Below are 22,487 nucleotides of genomic sequence, written 5' to 3' on the forward strand. Positions count from 1 at the left end.
TGTACTTTTAATCAAAATTTCTTGGTAAACCACATTAAATATGCTAGCCTACTTTATAAACCAGGTGAAACTTTGGTGCTTTGATTTTTTTGAATGGTACAGCAATGTTTCCAAGGAGAAGATACAACAAATCTATTGATTGCATTTTGTTTTAAGAAGATAAAATATTTACCATTGGTAGTTTAGCATTCTATGCAGTGAAAGATATGTCATTCACCCACTTAATGTCAAATAATACAAAATTTAAGATAACCAGGGGTTGTAAAAAGAAAATCATAAAAATAATGACTTCTAACAGGTAGAAAATCACAAAAATTTATCTTTTTTTCAGGGTAAGTGGGGTTGTATTTAATTTAGTTGATCCCAATAATCAAGCAAAACTTATTTTATCATACTTTTTGGTGTGACAATGAAAGAATCATTTAGGTAATGTACAAGAACAAAATTGATACTTGTTGGTGTAGGAGAAATGAAAATGTTCGCTGAGGAGGTTTCATAAGGCTAAAATACGCCTAGAGTTATTTCCCGTAAATGCCAAACGAATCAAAATAACAAGACTTTGTCTAATATCAGTTATCAGTCCATAGCTTTTCTAGTTAGCTACTTCCTGCATTTAACATGTCAACAACTAGTGCTTTTTAAGAGTAATTCATTGTCTAAACAATATATGTGTTTCGTGTACTAAGCTTTCTTTTAAGTGTGTGCTTCATTTTGTTTACTGTTTAACAGGTTAGAAAGAAAACAAACAAATTACAAATTAAAGATTGAAAATAGTAGCAGAAAAAAACAGGGGAATGAAGTAAACGTGCTTGAGAGGTTTAAACTAGTGATTAATTTCGTGGCTCTTATTGTTGTATCTGAAGGGTTTGTTCTAAGATTGGCCATTTCGCTTCACCCTCTTGGAAATAAGAGCGTGCAAGCTTGCTAGCTGTCACCACTAACTCTAATAACCGACGGCAAGCAAAGTTTATCGATTTCCAGTCTGCTATAAACATCTCCCTTCTCGTTCTTGCTCTCCTTCTACCTTCCTTCTATTCACTCACACCGCATTTCTCTCCTCTTTTATTTTATTTTTTCCCTCACTCTTCCACTCATTCACATATGTTTGTATGCATGTTTGTTTGTGTGAAAGTGCTATTTAATGTATGCAGTTTTGAAATATACACGTGTATATAAACAAGCACAGATACATTCTTTTATTCATACGAACGTAACTGAGATGAAATATGTAACAAATAAAAGTGACATGTATATAAAGGTTTGTAAACCAGTTCATTTGCAATACACACATATATATATGGGGGGGGGTGTTATAAACTTGTATATACACAAAACCGTGCATTCATTCATTCATATATTCACTCACTCATGTACCATTCGTGGATTGTCTGAAAGAAAGAGAGAGGGAAGAGAGACAAGTGCGTCTTGCTGCTGCTACTGCATCACTTTTGTTAGACACGGAAAGACATGGCGACTGGCAAGACAAACAAAATACTGCCAGTTGGTTCAGACAGCCATTCGACTACTGTTGTCGACATGGACCTCTGCCCAATCTGTCTAGACGAATTCAGAGACCCCCGTGTATTACCTTGCCAGCATTCATTTTGTATGCAGTGCCTACAAAACCACGTTGACAGTCACAAAAGTGACATCTTCCGCAAGGGAGTATTTCACTGCCCCTCATGCAGGGCTCTCACTTACCCTACTTACAAATTTAAACCGGTTTCAGGTAACTATCTCGAATATTTTCCTTATATTTTATTAATTAGTTACATATGTGTTGCTCTTTTCTGTATATTTGTTCTCATCTTGTTTCCTTGGATTCTACTATTTTACATCAATACGTGTGTGTCAAGTTTCGATTTCTGGTTGAAGATATTTTATTGCCGATATTCTTTGTAAACAGCAAACACACCACAAGTCCTTTGAGGCTTGTTGCATTCGTTATTTCGTTTATTTATTATTTTCTTTGTATGTGTGTATGAGAGAGAGAGAGAGTTATTCTACTTTATTTCCTACCTTCGGAGGGAGTAAGCTTTCGATGAGCGACACATTAGGTTCCAATTCTTGGTTGGACAGATTCCAACTTTTTCAAGTCAGTTGTACCTTTTAGTTGTACCTGTATGAATATTAGTCAATCTCGATTCAACCGTTCTTTAAATCTAAAGCAGTCTCATTTGTAACGACAGCGGTATCCCTTGTAATTTTCTCTTAGTGTTGGAATCATCATTTCTGCTTTGATTCAACTTCTTTTCCTTTCTGATCAGATTTTTTAATCATTCGCACTTTTCTTCTTCCTCTATTGACCTTGAACGAAAGAGAAAGGAGGAGGTCCTACACAAAGAAGTAGTTTATTTGTTTCATTCATTGGAGTGGTGGTGTTGATGCCTTTTCTTAGAATATTAATGACGCAATTTTTTACCCAATACTTGGAACCAGTCCGCGCACCCGGTTTACCGGATGCTTCTACCTTAATGCCCATAGTCTTCTGCAAACACTCACAAACACCTATCTTATCAATCAATCAGTCTAGCTGTGTGTGTGTGTGCTCGGATACTTATGCACGCGTTATTATACGGTTTTCTACTGTTAGGAGTTGGAGTTTTGGAAAAGCTGTAGGGAAAGGGTACTTTTCCTTCGTTTATGTGTGTGTATGTTCCTGTGTTTAATACAACGGATGCTGAAAAACATTTTTTTAGAAATTTCCATTGTTTACATTTTTGCCCCTCCGTACCTCTTTATTATCTCATAAGGTGTGTGCCTTCGAAAGATAGCTATTCCAAAACAACCTCGTTGCTTTCGAAACACAGTAACACAGAAAGGGATGAAATGAGATTGTGTGATGTTCGTGCCTTTCTTGTGTTAATGTAGTAGTAACGTGATGGAAGTTGAAAAACGATACAACCGCTAATTCGTTTCCCCGGTTATTTTTTTATAATTACTATCTATTAATCGTATGTGTAAGATTATTAACATACCACGTCCCCTAATCATCCTTAACCATAAATTTGAGTTAAAACGAATTAGTGTGTTTTATAATTATCATTTTGTATTTTTGTGACTGTTTTATCATTTAATTAAAAGATTTTTTCTTTAATTCGTTATTTATTAAACAATTTAAAATACACATCTCACTACTATATCGTTTGTTGTGGTTCTTTAAGTCAGTGAAGATAGGTAACTATCAACAGGATCTAAGACTAAAATAATTCAGCGGGTTTGTGTGTATTGTGTTATGTCTTCATTTGCACACGCTTGTGTGTGTTATTTTTATATGGATGTTTGATTATGTATAAATGTGTCTATGTGTATAGCTATCTATATGCTGTTTAATCCAGATCACTCCTGATCGGTCAAAGACGTTCTAATCGTGAACGCACGGATTAAATTATCTAATGAGTCCTTTTAAAAAGTCCGTCTGGTATTTGAAAAATACTGGCATGTGTGTGTTTTATATGGATGTGGGTATATTTACATCAGTGTTTCTTAACCATTTCTCTGCATTTCCCTCTCTTTACTAGCACATCACACTGCTTTCTCCACTACAGATGACAATTTTGTACACAAAACATATTACATAGCATTAACAGCCGTATATTAAACATTAGCATCCTTTAAATCACTGTCAATGAAAATGTAGTAAAACTTGTGAATAATGATAAAGAATGTTTCGACATAAAAACAGTTTTGCCACTGGGTTCCCTAAATTCTTCACTCTACCGGTATCCTGAAATTAAACTCGGTTAAGAATCAGTGATCTAGATGTATGCGTAGGTATATAAATGTAATCGTTAGCATATACACAATACGTGTGTATGTAGATAAATACTCAGATACATACACACACGTTTCGTGTAACCCTATATCAGCTCTTGAGCAGAACTGCGATCAATAAGTATTCTGTTTGTATCTCGCCTTTTCAGACTCTGTCTGTCTCTGTGTGTGTGTGTGTGTGTGTGTAAAGACGTTGGTGTGATTTGAAAGATGTTTGCTGCTGTTTTCAAGTGGAACGAGCACATAGGGGCTCCATCATTAGCTTGTGTATGTCATCTTTTGTTAATGTCATCCCTGATCAAGCAGACTTATGATCAAAGATCCCATCGTAACCATCTCACTTTTACATTATCTAATGTAGCCGGTTTTTAATTTTTTTTTTTTAAGACTATTGGAGTGGGAGGAAGATTTTTTTTGTCTGCTGTTAAAGACCGAACAAAGAAAGTACTGGGTCGAATCATATAACTATAATGTGTCCAAGATGTGAATGGAATAATAAAAGAGGACCGCGTCTAAAATCCCATTGTCCTATGTGTGCGTTTCTACTTACGTATTATGTATATGCTAATAATTACATTTAAACTTATGTTATATTTGTTATTGTTGTTTAACCTCTAGGTTGGACCTGTACAGGCCGACCTATGATCAACTCAGCTTTTTTCCGCTGTTTTTCTTTACTAAATTATCCGAAGTGTCCTTTGACTTTTAAGACGGTAGGATGTGGTTTAACAGAAAGGTGGGTGGTTTTACTGGGAAGTCGAGCGATCATTTACATAAATGCTCTCTCGTTACATTCGCTTCTGGCGAGAACAGAATAACAAAAAAGCGAAATTACATACAAATACAGAATGCAATCACATGAAGGGAAGAAAATGTTTCTTCCAAACATTTATAATGTAACATATACAAAATTATGCATTTTAGTCCTCTTTATTGTAATCATCTATATCATTTAATTTCTTTTACACGACCAGCGTCAACACATCCAGCGAACTAACTTCAACGTGGTTGTTGAACTTAAAACAAATAGTAGCTGCCTGTTTTTTGTTTTTAATTTTTTTTTTTAGGGACACATTATTAACCCCTCCCACTGTCAGCTGACTCGAAGACAGTACTCAGCTATATCAGCTGATCCCTAAAGATGTAACAACGCGAGATTTGAATAGAGAGCAGAAGGTGCACACAAGTGACTAACATATTCTTTTCTATTCTATGCACAAAACCCGAAATTTTTGGGGAGGGGCTCAGTCGATTAGATCGACCTCAATACGCAACTGGTACTTAATTTATCAATCCCGAAAGGATGAAAGACAAAGTCGACCTTGGTGGAATTTGAACTCAGAACGTAAAGACACGAAATCCCGCTAAACATTTTGCCCGGCGTGCTAACGTTTCTGCTAGCGGCATCCCAGTATAAAAATGGAATTATAATTTGGAAGACAGAGAATCCATATCAAACAGACCTATGATCAAAGGCATTTCAACTGTGACCCTCTTGTTTTTAAGAAGTATCTATAACTATATTATCTTTAGGGTGTGATTTCAGAGAGATTTGGCTACTATTCTTAGCAGGGCGATCAATTGAAGAGAAGCTCTGAAAAACACGTGATATGATCTGATCCTGGATATACTATGTATGAAAAACAAGCGAAACAAACAAAAGACTTGTTTGTCACGGCTTGAATAATCTTGGTCAAAGTTGTCCTGGGCTAAACAACAATTACACCTAACCTCATTCTCTGTACATACACCTATTGGTAGTAACCAATCAGCCAAGAAAGATGTTTGGGTAATCTTATTTTTTTGCGTACAATGAAAATAGTATCACGCCTTTTCGACTTACCTCATAGGTTTCTGAAATTTTGCAAAGATATATTTTCACATTCATCTTACCATTTAAAAAAAAAAATCTTTGATGGTGTAGTTTAAATTCACTCTATCTGGGGGGATGGTCATGACTCGAGCACCTTTAATTTAGGGCAACAAGAATTTTAAGAAAAAGAAGATATGTGGATCTTTAAAAAAATCGTTTTCAAATAAAGCATTTTACTTTACCCTATATACAATTGATTTAAAGCTTTGCTTCCCAAGCATATGGTTCCAGGTTCAGTCCAACTGCATGGTACCTTGGGCAAGTGTCTTCCATTATAGCCTTGAGCCAACCAAAGCCTTGTGAGTGGATTTGGTAGACGGAAACTGAAAGAAGCTTGTATATGTATACATTCATGTATGTGTGTTTTTGTGTTTGTTTATGTCCCTGTTACTTAGTGGTTCGACAAAAGAGACTGATAGAATAAGTACTGGGCTGGGGTTGATTTCTTCATCTAAAACCCTTTAAGGCGGTGCTCCAGCATGGTTGCAGTCAAATGACTGAAACAAGTAAAAGAATCTATGTATGTATATATATATATATATATATATATATATATATATATATATAATAAGGGTGACTTGTTAACAATTTTTCAGCCAAAAGGCAAAAAATATATGTCACTAAAGCGATTGAATGCACTATTCAGCATCAATATTGCTAGAAATAAGAGTCAAAACAACTCAGCCACAATAACGCACAGTCTTATTTACTGACAGGGGAGGCAAACGCCTTAAGTACTGGTGCAGGTTTGGCTGTGGTAAGAAGTGTGCTTCCTAATCACATGATTCACTCCTACTGGGGTTGATTAGTTCAATTAAAATCCCTCAAGATGGTACCTCAGCATGGCCTCAATCTAATGACTGAAACAAGTAAAAGTTATAGCTATGTGGTAGGAAACTTGCTTCCCAACCACATGGTTCCAGGTTCAGTCCCATTGCATGGAGTCTTGGGCAAGTGTATTCTGCTATAGCCTTGGGCTGACCAAAGTTTGTGTATCTTTGTGTTTGTCCCCCACCACTGCTTGACAACCAGGGTGGGCATGTTTATATCCCCATAACTTAGTGGTTCAGCAAAAGAGACCAATCGAATAAGTACCAGTCCCATCCAAGTGTGATGGATATTTATATTTCACCATTTTTGTGGCTTATCAACATCATGTACATGAACTGAGCTAGGGATGAACTGAATTGCCAATCTGTGACAAAGCATGGAAAGCAGATGTTTGATGATCATGGTGTAAGAACCCACAATGAATCATATGTAAGATTTATATTTTTAAAAAATCATTTGCATATAAGCAGATAAATGATCATACACATACATCTCTTTACGCTTCAACAACTGAAACTATGGAACAAAATCTATAACATAATCAAATTTTCAATCCTTATTTTTCAAATAAGGAATAAATTTTTTGTCTCCCTGGTCCTCACAAGTTGAAACCACTGAACTATGGATTACTGTTTATGAGAGATGTAAGCAGATGTCAATGTTAACTCAAATAGTGTCAATGTGAAGATACATGGAGACAAACATTCACACACACACAGATTTACACATATGAGCTTTTGTAGTTTCCATCTTCTGAATTTCATTCATAAAGAATCAGTTAGCCTCTGAGGTAGTTTGGAAGCCTAGGTGTTACGTAGGTTCTAACCTGAAACCACGTAGTTGTGAAGTGAATTTCATAACCTTATAGCAAAGTTATGAGGTTATACATACATACATATGTATACACGCACATATACAAGGGGATGCTGAAAAGTTCTTCACTTTGGGTGAAAGAAAATACGGGAGGATCAATTAACTGTGATTTTTATTCAACATATTCCCCTCTCAGATTCACACACTCATTGCAGTGATCCTTCAGTTTTTTTTTCAACCTATAAAAGAACTCAGAAAATTGGGCCTCCAACCTGGCATTTTGCAGTACTGTTAAAGCCAGGAATTTTTCAGCACCCCCTTGTGTGTGTGTGTGTATATATATATATATATATATATATATATATACATACACACCACACATACATACACACACTCACACGTGTACATGTGTGACTATATACTCACATGAAATATAATGGCTCTTAATGACACTTAAAAAAGCCAAAATATTTTTGACTTCAGGACAATTTTATACAAGGTCTGATCAATAAATATCCGGACTGTTGCCATAGTAACGAAGCTAAAGCACATAGATTAAAGCTGCTTGGCACAGATTAACCTTGAACACTGTTGTGCATGTGCACTAAGTTTTAACGTTCTAGCTCACTTCTGCTGTTTACAGCAGTGCTTGGAAGGAAGGTGTGTAGCATGTAATCGTTGCATTGACTATGACAGAGAAAGTTGTTATGGTGATACCTGCTCAGAGGTCTACGCAAAGTTACAGAAAGTGTATGAGTCAGACGCAAGTTTATGAGTGATTCAGGTGTTTTCAAGATGGCCAAAAATTGTTGATATTGATGAATGTTCTGGGAGACTCACAACTGAGAGAAACATCACAGATGTGCATGTAGCCGTGAGGGGAAATTGTTGAATCACTATCCGTGAGTTATCAGAGGATGTGCAGATTAGTTACAGTTCAATTCAGTCCATTATCACTGAAGATTTGGATATAAGACATTTGTCTGCCAAGTTTGTGCCAAAACTGCTTTCAGCTGACCAAAAAGACACTCGGGTTTCAGTTGCACAGATTGTATTCAGAACAATGAAAACTTTGCATAGGCCTCTGAACAGGTATCTCCAAGCTTTTGGCAAAATTTGAGGCAGATTCTCTGCTCAACTTTCTCTGTCATGGTCAATGTGACAATCACACACTACACACCTTCCTTCCAAGCACTGTTGTAAACAGCAGAAATGAGTTAGAACATTAAAACTTAGTGTGCATGCACAGCAGAGTTCAAGGTCAATCTGTGCCAAGTGGCTTTACTCTCTGTGCTTTAGCTTCATTACTATAGCAACAGTCTGGATGCTTATTGATCAGACCACATATTTTATGGATTATAGAGCTAAGCTCATAGTATTTCCAAAACTGCTAGGAATAGCAGTAGAAACTTTGTACAATATATTTTTATGAACCTCTAAGAATACAGGATTATCATGAATGCTTCTGCTCATAGATCTGCATGATCAGAGCTGAGTAACATGAGTTAACAGGGGAGTAAACCTCTATGTGGCTGCTTGATCAGCCAGAAGCAACCAAATCTTACTCATGTTGCATTCCTGTTATCCCAAAATAGTGTTTTACTGAATATCTTCTTCAAGCAGGCTGCAATTGAAATGTGTCTCACAATGCTCACCAAGAATCTCTGCTTTGGAGCTCCTCAGTTTCATGTGTGTCTCAGCTGATAGTATAGTTGAGTAGCCTTTGTCATTTATTAGGGTGCAGAAATTTCATAATAATGGCCTGTTCTTCGGTACAAAAGCAGTGGCCAGTAAAGAATATTTTATATTGAACAATAACAATAGAGATGACTGGAATGTGTTCATAAATCTCTTTTTTGCTCACACCATGTGATGTTTTGAGCCCTTGTGAGAAAGAAGCCTGATGATTTTGAAGTTCCTTCTTCATAGCCCAGGTTTCAGCCCCATAGAGACAAAAACTCTCTATACATGCTCTGAAGACTGCTTGCAGTCTAAAATAAAAGATGGAATAGCCATGCTGAAATACCTTTCACCAAAGGGCTGTTCACTAAGAGCTGACCTGGGGCAAAATGCTAACACGTTATGTTCAGGAATTGTGAGATGACAGAAGTTGAAATTGTTACTTGCATTTGAGATCTGTCTCAACCTATTACAAGTATTTATCCAAGTAAAGTCTCTTCTACTATTGGAACAAGAGCTGAAATTTTCAGGCTAGGAGGCCAGTTGATTATATTAATCCTAATATTTGACTGGTACTTATCTCATCAACCCCAAAAGGATGAAATGAAAAGTCAACCTTGGTGGAATTTGTATTCAGAATGTAAAGACGGATGAATTGCTGCTAAGCATTTTTCCCAACATGCTGATGATTCTGCTGAAAGTATTGATTTAAGTGAGGAGAGTGCCAGACTTAACAGTCTGAAACAAAATTTTTTAAATATACAGGAGACTGTCCAATTCATTTTAGCTTAAGATCTCTATTCAATAAAATTTATTACTAAGATGTGCATGATAGGATAGGAGTTAGATTCAGGGTTGTGTACAGGGTAAGGGATTTGTTGCAAATGTGTTTGTAGGTAAGGCTGTGTGTAAATGATACTCTTTTACTTGTTTCAGTCATTTGACTGTGGCCATGCTGGAGCACCGCCTTTAGTCGGGCAAATCGACCCCAGGACTTATTCTTTGGAAGCCTAGTACTTATTCTATCGGTCTCTTTTTGCCAAACCGCTAAGTTACGGGGACGTAAACACACCAGCATCAGTTGTCAAGTGATGTTGGGGGGACAAACACAGACACACAAACATATACACACACATACATATATATATATATACATATATACGACGGACTTCTTTCAGTTTCCGTCTACCAAATCCACTCACATGGCTTTGGTCAGCCTGAGGCGATAGTAGAAGACACTTGCCCAAGGTGCCATGCAGTGGGAATGAACCCGGAATCATGTGGTTGGTAAGCAAGTTACTTACCACACAGCCACTCCTGCGCCTATTTTTATTGTTTATGAACAATTGATAATAACCTTTATTTCATCACACAAGTAATTTTTAAGTTGGTCATGAATTAGAAATTGTAACAAAGTCAACAAACTGGAAAGAACGATTCTGTAGCATTCACAAATAATTGATTAAAAAGGCTCTGTAATTAAGCTGCCAAGACAGGGGAAAATATACAGGTTGTGTTCATATCGGCCAACTATAACAGCATATCAAGGTTGAGTAGGAGACGTAGAAACAACTATTGTAACAGCAAGAGAGTGTGTAAAACTGAACTGTGGATTGCAACACACTCGGGCATGAGGTAGGATGCGTGAATCTGAATCAGCCAGTCTCTATGCAAATAAGCTGGCAAAAGTGGAGATGACATTCCACTCAGATATCCATGACACTCTGCCTTGTTGACACTAAGAATATACCTATTTATAACCCTTGTACAGGGATGTTCCAGAACAATTTAGAATGATCTGTCATGTGATGTCTAGTTGCTGATTGGCCATAACCCAGCCACTCACATGAACATGCTATGTCGTAATTTAAACTTTGGAGTCTTCTTATAGGTTGAATGACAAGATAGTTGCTGTTGGAATGCTGTAGTTGTGTTGAAATTTATGAGTCTGATTGACATTTTAGCATATGTGCAATAACCAACATGAATTGAACTATCTACTATTTGCTTCGGAAAATTTCAGACTGTGAAATCTGGGATACCTTGTTGAAGGTGAAAGTGCTCTCTCTCTCTCAACAATTTTGGAATAAACTGTGAGAACATCATGTCAACGTTAAAGAAGGCAACTTGAAAATATTCCATTTTATTTTCCCAAAGACATAATGATCATCAAAATACATCTGGAAAGGATATGCTTCAAGGAGAGCTGTATCAAAAAATAAATACATCCGGTTATATTTAGGATTTGAGGGAAAAGTCATTTCTTCATTTCCTTGTTCGTATCAAGATATCTAACAGATTTTAACTAGGTATTTTCTTTTATCTTTATTATGGCTGAAAATCAAAAGAAAATACGAATCAGGATAAATTACTTTTTTTTTAATGCAAGGACAGTAATTTTTGATTCAATATAGTAGAAACTACACCAGATAGTTTTTAAGAGTTACATGCATATTCTTTACCAGAATTTAGTGGACTCACTACTATCTGCATTGAATCAGACAACTATCCTTGTTCATTTGATACTTAAAATATGTTATTAAATATTGATATTTAATGTATTATTGTTTGTTTAGGAAATTTAATGATGTTTATGTATGTATTGTGTTCTGGTTTCTATTAGAATTTTCTTTTGAGTTTAAAGACACTTTAATGTGACAACATTTCATTTACAAATTCCATTTTTTTCTTTTTTAAAGTTTAGGGAAACCATGTCTGCCTATAGTTATAACTGTTTGGTAGAGACAGAACAGTTGAAATTATGTATACTTAATTGAGTGGCAGAATATGTGATTTTTGTTTTAATCATTTGGTCTGGTAGAAGAGAATATGACCAAAACCTTCACAACTAATCTATGTATGCTATGGCTGTCAAGAATGATATAGGCCCCAGTGCTGAGCCTGTATTGCTGTTAAGACAGCCCTGCATCTAACATTGGTGGGTATTTGGTCCAGGTCATTCACATTTCTGAGTTCAGATTGTTTACCTTTCATTATTCCCAGATGAAATAGGAAGGAAAGTGGGGGTCATTAGTCATGTAAACCAAACCAACTAATCAAAATAAAGTCTTTGGTCTGTGATAGTGATTTGCTGAAAGCTAGCTTATTTGGTCTTGTTGTGTGCTACTCCCAAATAAAACCAATCACAATAGTTAGATTTTATTAACATGTTTATTTACAGATTGATGTTAAAATTGTTACTTTATTGAAAGCTGATAAGCTGAATACCAGTAGCTAGTGTGTGAGAATGTATGTTTGGTAAGAGGAGAATGTATACCTTTGTTTGATGAGAAATCTTTTTACAAGAGGTTGGAGCAGCATAACTACCAGCTAACCAAGGAGTCCTCTTTCTCCTCTGCATTGCATTTCCCACATATCTCAATTTATAACCATGAAATTCAATTGAATTCAGTTTTTGTCTTAAATTCATACTTATTCATTTTCTAAGCTTCCTAAATTCATGCCACGTATATATTCTATTCACCTAGAATTCATCGCTCTTTTAAAAATTACGATTTATGCATTGTTGTCTCTCAAATATTTAAAATCTACAATTAAGAGCCCTATCTACTCGCTGACGGTAACCTGCCCTCCCACCCCCTCCACCGGAAGTGCATTCCTCTGTCATCCTGTCATCCTCGGCTGTCTCCCGGAACCCATCTAGTGGCCTTGGCCATCCTCTCCCCTACCTTTGGGTAGCGCATTAAGTTTGAGTAATGTTTGCAGGTTGTAGGTACTGTTTTGCTTATGATTTCTTCCAATTGCAAGTTTTCTTTTCAGGTACACGACACTGCTTTTCCCCTTCCCAGGCTACAGGCCCACACCCCCAACACCCATACTGTTAGGATTGGCACTCTCAACGTCGGCACGCTGAAAGGTAGATCTGGTGAAATTGTTGAGATGCTTGAACGGAGACGCGTAGATATGTGCTGCATCCAGGAAGTAAGATGGAGAGGAGGTTCTGCGAGGTTCCTCACAGGCAAAGAACACAGGTACAAGATTTTCTGGGCAGGGAACACTGACGGGGTCGGGGGCGTAGGAATACTTCTAGCGGAGAAATGGGTGGATAAGGTAATCGAGGTCGTTAGAGTAAGTGACAGAGTACTTAAGATCAGACTAGTGCTTCATCATAGATTAGCTACTGTCATCTCAGCCTATGCACCTCAACCGGGGCTACCAGATGGTCTGAAAGACCAATTCTATGACACCCTCTTGCAAACTACCTCGTCGACGAGTGACAGGGACCTTCTCTTTGTGGCTGGAGACTTCAACGGTCATGTCGGACATCGTGCTGGAGGCTTCCATGGCATACATGGAGGCTATGGTTTCGGTTCCCGCAACGAGGAGGGAACCAGACTGCTGGAGTTCTGTGATACAACCGATCTTATGGTCTGCAATACCAACTTCAGGAAACCTGCCAGTCACCTAGTCACTCTAGCCAAATCGATTACATCCTCGCCAGAAATAGGGAAAGAGGGCGGCTTATAAATGCCAAAACCTACCCTGGCGAAGAATGTACCCCACAACATAGATTAGTAGTTAGCGACTTTGGGATCAAGGCAAAATGGGTGCCCAGAATTAGACAGGCTTGGAGGAGAAGGGTGTGGAAGCTTAAAGACCCTGCAAACGGACAGAGACTTAGAGACAAGTTACTTGAAGCATTTAACGAAATAGAAGGGGATATAGCATCATACAACGTGGAAGACAATTGGAGATTTCTGCGGGACAACCTGTTGAAAGCCACCGACCAGATTTGTGGGCGGTGTAAGGTCCCCTCCCGACTCAGAGTAACGTGGTGGTGGAACAAGGAGGTAGACAGGGCTATTAGACAAAAGAAACGGGCTTGGAAGGACTGGAAGAACGGTGGTAGCAGGGAATTGTACCAATGTGCCAGAAGGGAGGCTAGGCGACAGGTTTATTTAGCCAGAGGGGAAGCAGATAAGGAAAGATTTGCCAATGTTCTGCGCCGTGAGGACCAAAGACTCGAGGTATTTCGTGTTGCAAGACAGTGTAGGAGAGAGAATAGTGATGTTGTAGGAGAGAAATGTGTTCGCATGGATGATGGTACGCTTGCATTAAATGAGGATGCAAAGAAAGAGGTCTGGAGATGCCACTACGATAGATTGCTTAATAAAGAGAATGAATGGGAGAAAGAGAGCCTGCCGTATGTCGACCCAATAGAGGGACCAGCTATCCGAGTTGATAGTACCAGGGTAGATAAAGCAATTAAGAGTATGAAGACCGAGAAAGCCCCCGGCCCATCAGGAATCACTGCAGAGATGCTCAAAATATCTGGCAGTGTTGGCTATAGCCTAGTCACCCGTATTACGAACCAGGTGATACACGAAGGAGTCATACCCAATGACTGGTGTAGCAGCATCATAGTCAACTGCTACAAAGGTAAAGGTGACGCTTTAGATACAAATAATTACAGAGGCATCAAGCTGTTAGATCAGGTTATGAAAGTTACAGAGAGGGTCATAGCCCAACTAATTAGGGAGCGAATCAATTTAGATGAGATGCAGTTTGGGTTCGTGCCAGGTAAAAGCACTACTGATGCCTTATTTCTAGTGAGACAGTTGCAGGAGAAATACCTAGCTAAGGATAAACCTCTGTACCTGGCTTTCGTTGACATGGAGAAAGCCTTTGACAGGGTCCCCTGATCCCTTATCTGGTGGTCAATGAGGAAACTTGGGATAGAAGAATGGTTAGTGAGAGCTGTGCGAGCCATGTACAGAGATGCTGCCAGTAAGGTGAGGGTTGGAAATGAGTACAGCAATGAATTCCGGGTAGAGGTAGGGGTCCACCAAGGTTCCGTCCTCAGCCCCCTCTTATTTATCATAGTCCTCCAGGCAATCACAGAGGAGTTCAAGACAGGTTGCCCCTGGGAGTTCCTCTATGCTGATGACCTTGCCCTAATTGCGGAGTCACTATCAGAACTAGAGGAGAAGTTTCAGGTGTGGAAGCAAGGTCTAGAACTGAAGGGCCTTAGAGTCAACCTAGCTAAAACCAAAATCCTAATAAGTAGGAAGGTAGATAAAACACAAACCCCTTCAGGTAGATGGTAGAAAAGGAGTAGGTAGTAACTCTATAAGATGTACCCGGTGCAAGCTATGAACACATAAGAGGTGCAGCAACATCAAAGGCAGGTTAACTAGCAAGTTAGTTTTTGTTTGTGGCAGATGTTCAGGTGCAATAAAGACTGTAAACAAACAGGCAACAACTTCTATCTCATTCCAGGGTGAAAAACTAGAGGTAGTCGATAGCTTCCGCTATCTGGGCGACCAAGTTAGTAGTGGGGGTGGGTGCGCTGAAAGTGTAGCTGCTAGAATAAGAATAGCCTGGGCAAAGTTTAGAGAGCTCTTACCCCTGCTGGCGACAAAGGGACTCTCACTCAGAGTAAAAGGCAGACTGTATGACGCATGCATACGAACAGCCATGCTACATGGCAGTGAAACATGGGCTGTAACTGCTGAGGACATACGTAAGCTCGCAAGGAATGAAGCCAGTATGCTCCGTTGGATGTGTAATGTCAATGTGAATACCCGTCAGAGTGTAAGTATCTTGAGAGAAAAGCTGAACATTAGAAGCATCAGTTGTGGCGTGCAAGAGAGACGATTGCGCTGGTATGGACATGTGGTGAGAATGGATGAGGATAGCTGCGTGAAAAAGTGCCACACCCTAACAGTTGAGGGAACCCGTGGAAGAGGTAGGCCCAGGAAGACCTGGGCTGAGGTGGTGAGGCAAGACCTTCGTACATTGGGCCTCACCGAGGCGATGACTACTGACCGAGACCTTTGGAAATGTGCTGTGCGTGAGAAGACCCGGCAAGCCAAGTAAGATCGTTGCCAGTGCCCCTGGACTGGTTCTTGTGCGGGTGGCACATGAGATGCACCATTTTGAGCGTGGCCGTTGCCAGTACCGCCTGACTGGCTCCCGTAGGATTTTCGAGCGAGATCGTTGCCAGTGCCCCTGGACTGGCTTGTGCGGGTGGCACATAAAAGACACCATTTCGAGCGTGGCCGTTTTCGTGCGGGTGACACGTAAAAGCACCCACTACACTCTCTGAGTGGTTGGCGTTAGGAAGGGCATCCAGCTGTAGAAACTCTGCCAAATTAGACTGGAGCCTGGTGTTGCCATCCGGTTTCACCAGTCCTCAGTCAAATCGTCCAACCCATGCTAGCATGGAAAGCGGACGTTAAATGATGATGATGATGATGATGATTTGGTGCAAACTGTTTAGCACATTTTTCTTTCAACCAATTTTTCTTCTTTTTCCTACATTTACTTTTGATATTTTTGTTTATTTATTCATATATCTTGGCTGTGTGTGTAGTGGTGGGTTTACAGTGTTTTTTGTTTTTTTGCATTCTGATATCAATTGGAGAATTTCTTTAATTATCCATGGTTGGTCTTTCTTTTGCTTTTTTCCTGGTAATGTGCTTACTCCACGTTTCATGCTGTCTCTGAAGATTTCCTACTTTACATAAATTTTCCATTGGGTGCTTCTTGGTGATATTGTTCTTAGCTTTCATTCGTAAGTTTTTCATATTTGTTTTACATTTTAATAGAATATCTCTTTTTCACATCTGCTCTCAGACAGTCAATATCAGAAGTGTCTTTTTTTCCAATCTCTTTACCTGAGTACTTCTGTTTCAATAATATATGAGTCTTGTATCACTTTCATTTCATAAACCTAGTCCATAATTGCCTGTTATGAAGGTGTATTTTCCTGAGCTTACCTTAGCAGTGAAGTCACCAATAATCACTTAAATGATAATTGATTTGACTTCTTTTAGTGCTGAATTGATTGCTTGATTGCTCTTCCACATAGTTTAACTAACCACTTAAAACTAAGAACCAGCTTGTAGGCACTGATGTACACTACAGCATCTGTGGAGCCATATGTGAGCTAGATGCAGGAGTAGGAGCTAAGTATGATCCTGACCAACCCGCAAAAAGAAGTAACTGCCTCTCAGTGTCAGGTTCTATCCTTCCTCTTCCATCTTAAACCTTAGTATAAACGTGTGTATGTATAAGGACATTCTTACCCTAAAAAAAAAAAAAAAATGAAAGCAATCTATATATATAAAAATGAGAATGTGTGTCTGTCTGTCTGTGTGAATCCCTAAAACTTGAGAACTACGCAACCAATTTCATTCAAATTTTACACATGCCTTACTTAGGGTTCCAGTTGTGTTTTAGTCAAAAAAAATTTTTAACTTCTTGCAGAGTTCGAGCACACGGCAACATAATATCTCTTCCACTATTTAAGTATTACGTGTCAAAAGTGAAACAAAAACACTCATGTCAAATACTTTCACTTTAAAAATGAAACTATTCCACTAACTGAAACAATCACATTTCGATTCTGTAATTACAGATACTTTCACAGAGAGAGAAAGAGAGAGAGAGAAATGTATATGTACACCATTTCGATACTGTAATGACAGATACTTTCAGAGAGAGAGAAAGAGAGAGAGAGATGTATATGTATACATATAGATGTATACATATAGATGTATATGTACACGTATATGTATAGATATATATATAGAGAGAGAGAGAGAGAGATCCATTTTGTTCTGTTGTTAATTCTGTAGATGACCTCAAACACAAAGTCTTTCCCAACTTTAAATAAAACTACCAGAATCACAATTGGCTATGTGAAAGAGCAATATTAGCTCCAAAGAACGTAGCTGTTACAAAAATTAATCAACACCTGATGCATTCTCTTCCCGGCAATCTTCAAACTTACAAGTCTGTTGATACAGTTCCAGATACAAATGAAGTGGTGAACTATCCTCCTGAATTTCTCAATTCGTTGGAGCCTCCAGGACTACATCCCCACATATTATCACTTAAAGTTGGAACGCCTGTTATGCTGCTCCGCAATCTGGAACCACCAAGACTTTGCAATGGAACACGACTCGTGATAAAGAAAATGATGTCACACGTTATCGAGGCTACCATTCTTTCTGGATGTGCAAAAGGGGATGACGTCTTTATTCCAAGAATTCCTCTTACTCCATCAGGAGCAGACATTCCTTTTACATTCAGAAGACTACAATTCCCCCTTCGTGTGACTTTTGCCATGTCCATAAACAAATCTCAGGGTCAAACACTGTCTGTAGCTGGTCTTCTCTTGGAAGAGCCCTGCTTCTCACATGGACAACTGTATGTTGGCTGCTCAAGAGTGGGCAGCAAAAAAACCTATTTGTATATGCTCCACAAGGGAAAACAAGGAACATTGTTTACAACGAGGTGTTATAATCACAACAGCAAGAAAGTATGTATATGATCACCTTCTTTTACGAAACTTCATTGACTTTCATATATTTATATTGATATCTATATATATAAAAATGAGAATGTGTGTCTGTCTGTCTGAATCCCTAAAACTCGAGAACTACGCAACCAATTTCATTCAAATTTTACACATGCCTTACTTAGGGTTCCAGTTGTGTTTTAGTCAAAAAAAATTTTAAACTTCTTGCAGAGTTCGAGCACATGGCAACATAATATCTCTTCCACTATTTAAGTATTACGTGTCAAAAGTGAAACAAAAACACTCATGTCAAATACTTTCACTTTAAAAATGAAACTATTCCACTAACTGAAACAATCACATTTCGATACTGTAATGACAGATACTTTCAGAGAGAGAGGAAGAGAGAAAGAGAGAGAGAAAGAGAGATGTATATGTATGCATATAGATGTATATGTACACGTTATTCCACTAACTGAAACAATCATATTTCGATACTGTAATGACAGATACTTTCAGAGAGAGAGAAAGAGATGTATATGTACACGTATATGCATATATATATATATATATATATATAGATATAGATATAGATCTATATGCATGCATGTATATGTATACACATGTGTAGATGTATATATATAGATGTACATGTAATATGTACACATATATACATATATATACATGCATACAGATATCTATACATATATACACCCATCACACACAAACACATGCACACAAACACACACATTAGTCATTTGTTTTCTTATCCAAAACTACGTCAAAAGTACTGAACGGATCTTTATGAAATTTGGAAATTATATTTTATGTATAACGGCCATAACTCCCATGAAAATTCATATATTTTTGATGTTGATGAAATTTTAACCCGAACATAACAGATGAGCATTATTTGTAATTCAACGGTACAACAGTGTAAGACTACCCTTTCAGATATACTTACATTGGGATTTCTGCAATGTGGTGCATAAATTGTCAAGTAAATGAGACGCATCTTTGCCTCCACTGATTCACTTGCAAAGTGTTGAGTAAAATTATTTCGTTGCAGACCTCTTTTGGGTCTTCCAGTTGGTAACATTGATTTCAAGGCCCTCCTAGATGAGAGACTGGCATTCCACTTAATGTCTATGTTCCATGCTGGCACGAATTGGAGAGTTATTAATGTAGAAATATGGTATCGTAGCTACTAACAGTTGAGGGTTGCGTAGTCTAGACAGCGTTTTTAGATTTCATTATTCTCTTTAAGCCGGGTATTTCTGCTAGTAGCATATAAAATTTAACATCCTTCTTTTGGTATTTCTTAGCATTTGTCTCAAAGTTTTCTCAGTAATTTCAAATCAAAGGAATGCCACATACATAAAGTGTATAAATTTAAGTGTTCGCATTTGTATTTACCTTTCCATAATTAAAAAATTAAAACGACAGTATTTCAAATTTTCAAAATGTAAAATTGTACTACACTAATACTTTCATTATTCAGTACACACGAGTCATTATTTTTTTTCACTCAGGTATTCTGCAAGTGGTGCAATTATTACCATCATTATTTTTTTAAGGCCAGCTTTAGTAGGCACAAATTAGTGGGTTATTCAATTCTACTGTGATAGTTGTGAATGTTGACCAGTAATTTGTGTGGAGAATTTAGTCAGTTATATCAACTGCAGTTCTTGGCTTGTATTTTATTTTATTGACTCCAAAAGAATGGAAGGCAAAGTTTATTTAGGCTGGATTTGAACTCAACATAAAGAGTTGGAACAAATACTGCAAAACAATTTTTCCAGCACTGTAATGATCCTGCAATCCCTTGCTATCTACTCAATCCTGCTATAATTGCTTCTAATATTGGCAGATGCCTGACAGTTTTGAAAGAAGGGTTTAGGGGATTAAATTGACCCCACTACTTGACTGGTGCTTTATTTCATCAAACACAGTAGAACAAAAGGTAAAGTTGACCTTGACTGGATTTGAACTCAGAATGTTACAGGTTGTGACTAAATACTGCAAGGCATTTTGTTCAGCACTCTCATGATTCTGCTGATTCACTCAATCCTACAATAATTAATTCTTGTATAGGCACAAGGTCAGCGATTTTGAAGGACAGAGGTTAGTCAATACAATCTTGGCTATTGCTTTATTTTATTGACCCCCCGATGAGATGCTAATAGGAGAATAGAAATCAAAACATGAGCATACATATATGTTTTTGTTGTGGTAAGTGGCAAGGCACAGGAGTGGCTGTGGTAAGTAGCTTGCTTACCAATCACATGGTTCCGGGTTCAGTCCCACTGGGCAAGTGTCTTCTACTATAGCCTCGGGCCGACTAAAGCCTTGTGAGTGGATTTGGTAGCCCATCATATATATATATATATATATATATATATATATATGTGCATATGCTTGTGTGTCTGTGTTTGTCCCCCCCACCATCACTTGAGAATCAATGTTGGTGTGTTTATGGTCCCCTCCTACTTTTAGTTCATACAATTGAAGAAACTGCATTATTTATGGGATGACACAATATATATATTGGGAAATGAATGGAATGCCTGATGTGTGTGTCTTGTTGTGGCTACTCCCTCCTAAAAAAAAAACGGGGAATAAGCCTGGGTATATAATATATATATATATATATATATATATATATATTTATAAAGGCATGCATATACACATGCACTCTTTCATATAGATAGACACACACCTGTATACCCAATCATGCAGATACATATGCACACATTCATTCATACATACAAGACAAAGTTAAACCTGGAATTGAACTCTGAATGTAAAGAATTGGAAATATTGTAAGGCATTGTGTTCACTGCTCTAACAAATCTACCAATCCAGTGAACTTGAACTCTAAGTCAATAATGATGACCTCTTAATAAAATTGAAATGTAATTAACATTTTAATCAAGACTTGTACTTTGTGTCTTTAGAGTATAATTTATAGTGGTACTTGTTAAAGAATCAATTTAGTTGTAAATTGGTTTCAGGTTATATTTACAAACATGAAAGGAGTGAAAAAAGGAAAGGCTATTAATATTGAACCTTGAAGCCCAGTTCGATTTGCATTACTATTTGTTTTAATTCAAGTGTTATTAATAGTAATAATTATCTCTACAACTAGAATCAGTTGGTGGTTTTTGGTTGTAGAGTAATAATGACTACTAAACACATACATACACACATACATGTGTGTGTCTTACTGGATGGTTACATAGTGGATTGTATTCAAACTATTACATAGTGGATTGTATTCAAACTAGGTACCTTTATTATAACAGTTTCTTATTTATAGACATTCCTTTAGTATGTGTATATTCATGAATAAGACATTTGATGACAATCTATGATCAAGCTAACCAAAACATAGTGTCCATGTGAATATTTTTGTAGCTTTAAGTTCAACATCATTTTGAACAAACAAAAAGCACTGTGTAACAGAATTTCATCAGGCTGAACACAACACAACCAAAGGAAACACCTTGAAACTATAAAAAAAGGGTGTTCTAATTCACACCAAGTCAGCTAATTTACTTGAGCTGTGACAGCCTCACAGTTGTTTACATTTATATAATTAGCCTTCCATTACTATCATCAACAATTTTGCAAGAGAATAAGTAAGCAACTGATGATTTTTTTACTCTTTCACTTGTTTCAATCATTGGACTGTAGCCATGCTGAAGCTCTGTCTTGTGAAATGATAAAATAAAATAAAACAGATTGATTCAATCTTCAACCTTTGCAACTGAAAATGCTCTTGTGAGCCTAATTTTGACTCAGTACATAAGGATATAAGTTTATATATTTATTTGTAACCCATGCTGTATTGGTACTTTGGTAAAAGTTTACATATTAGTCAGGCAACCATTACAAAATTACCAATACACTAACTTTTAGTATGGTCATTTCGAAAAAATTATCTCAGTTTTTAGAATGGCTTCACCGTATCCTTTTGTCATGAGAGGCAGATGAAATGGTTGGCATCAGAAAAAGCATCTGGTCATAAAATATCCCATCTAACTCATGCCAGTATGGAAAAGCAGGCGTATGAATGATGATGACATACCAAAATATGTATGTATGAAGCACCACTATTCTAGAAAGAAGATCAAAGCTGAAGGCAATGTTCTGGTATAGTTTTGGACATGAAGACTGCAACAAACTAAAGAACTGTGTCATTTATGATGTATTTTCTACATGGCTATATGCTGTTTCTTTGTGGTA

At 37.5% G+C, this 22,487-nt stretch overlaps 1 protein-coding gene across 1 annotated transcript in view; it reads left to right on the forward strand.

Annotated features, from left to right (window-relative positions):
• The first annotated feature begins 1,453 nt into the window (after nt 1-1,453).
• The window catches only part of LOC106870863 (uncharacterized), a 58,705-nt gene continuing 37,671 nt past the window's right edge, over nt 1,454-22,487 (forward strand). Inside the window, exon 1 of the mRNA XM_014917097.3 lies at nt 1,454-1,729. Within this exon, the coding sequence (XP_014772583.1) occupies nt 1,468-1,729 (262 nt within the window). The 5' untranslated portion in view covers nt 1,454-1,467. The remainder of the gene's footprint in view (nt 1,730-22,487) is intronic.

The sequence above is a fragment of the Octopus bimaculoides genome, chromosome 6, assembly GCF_046866305.1.
Source record: "Octopus bimaculoides isolate indiv1 chromosome 6, ASM4686630v1, whole genome shotgun sequence".
In the NCBI taxonomy this organism is placed as follows: Eukaryota; Metazoa; Mollusca; class Cephalopoda; order Octopoda; family Octopodidae; genus Octopus; species Octopus bimaculoides.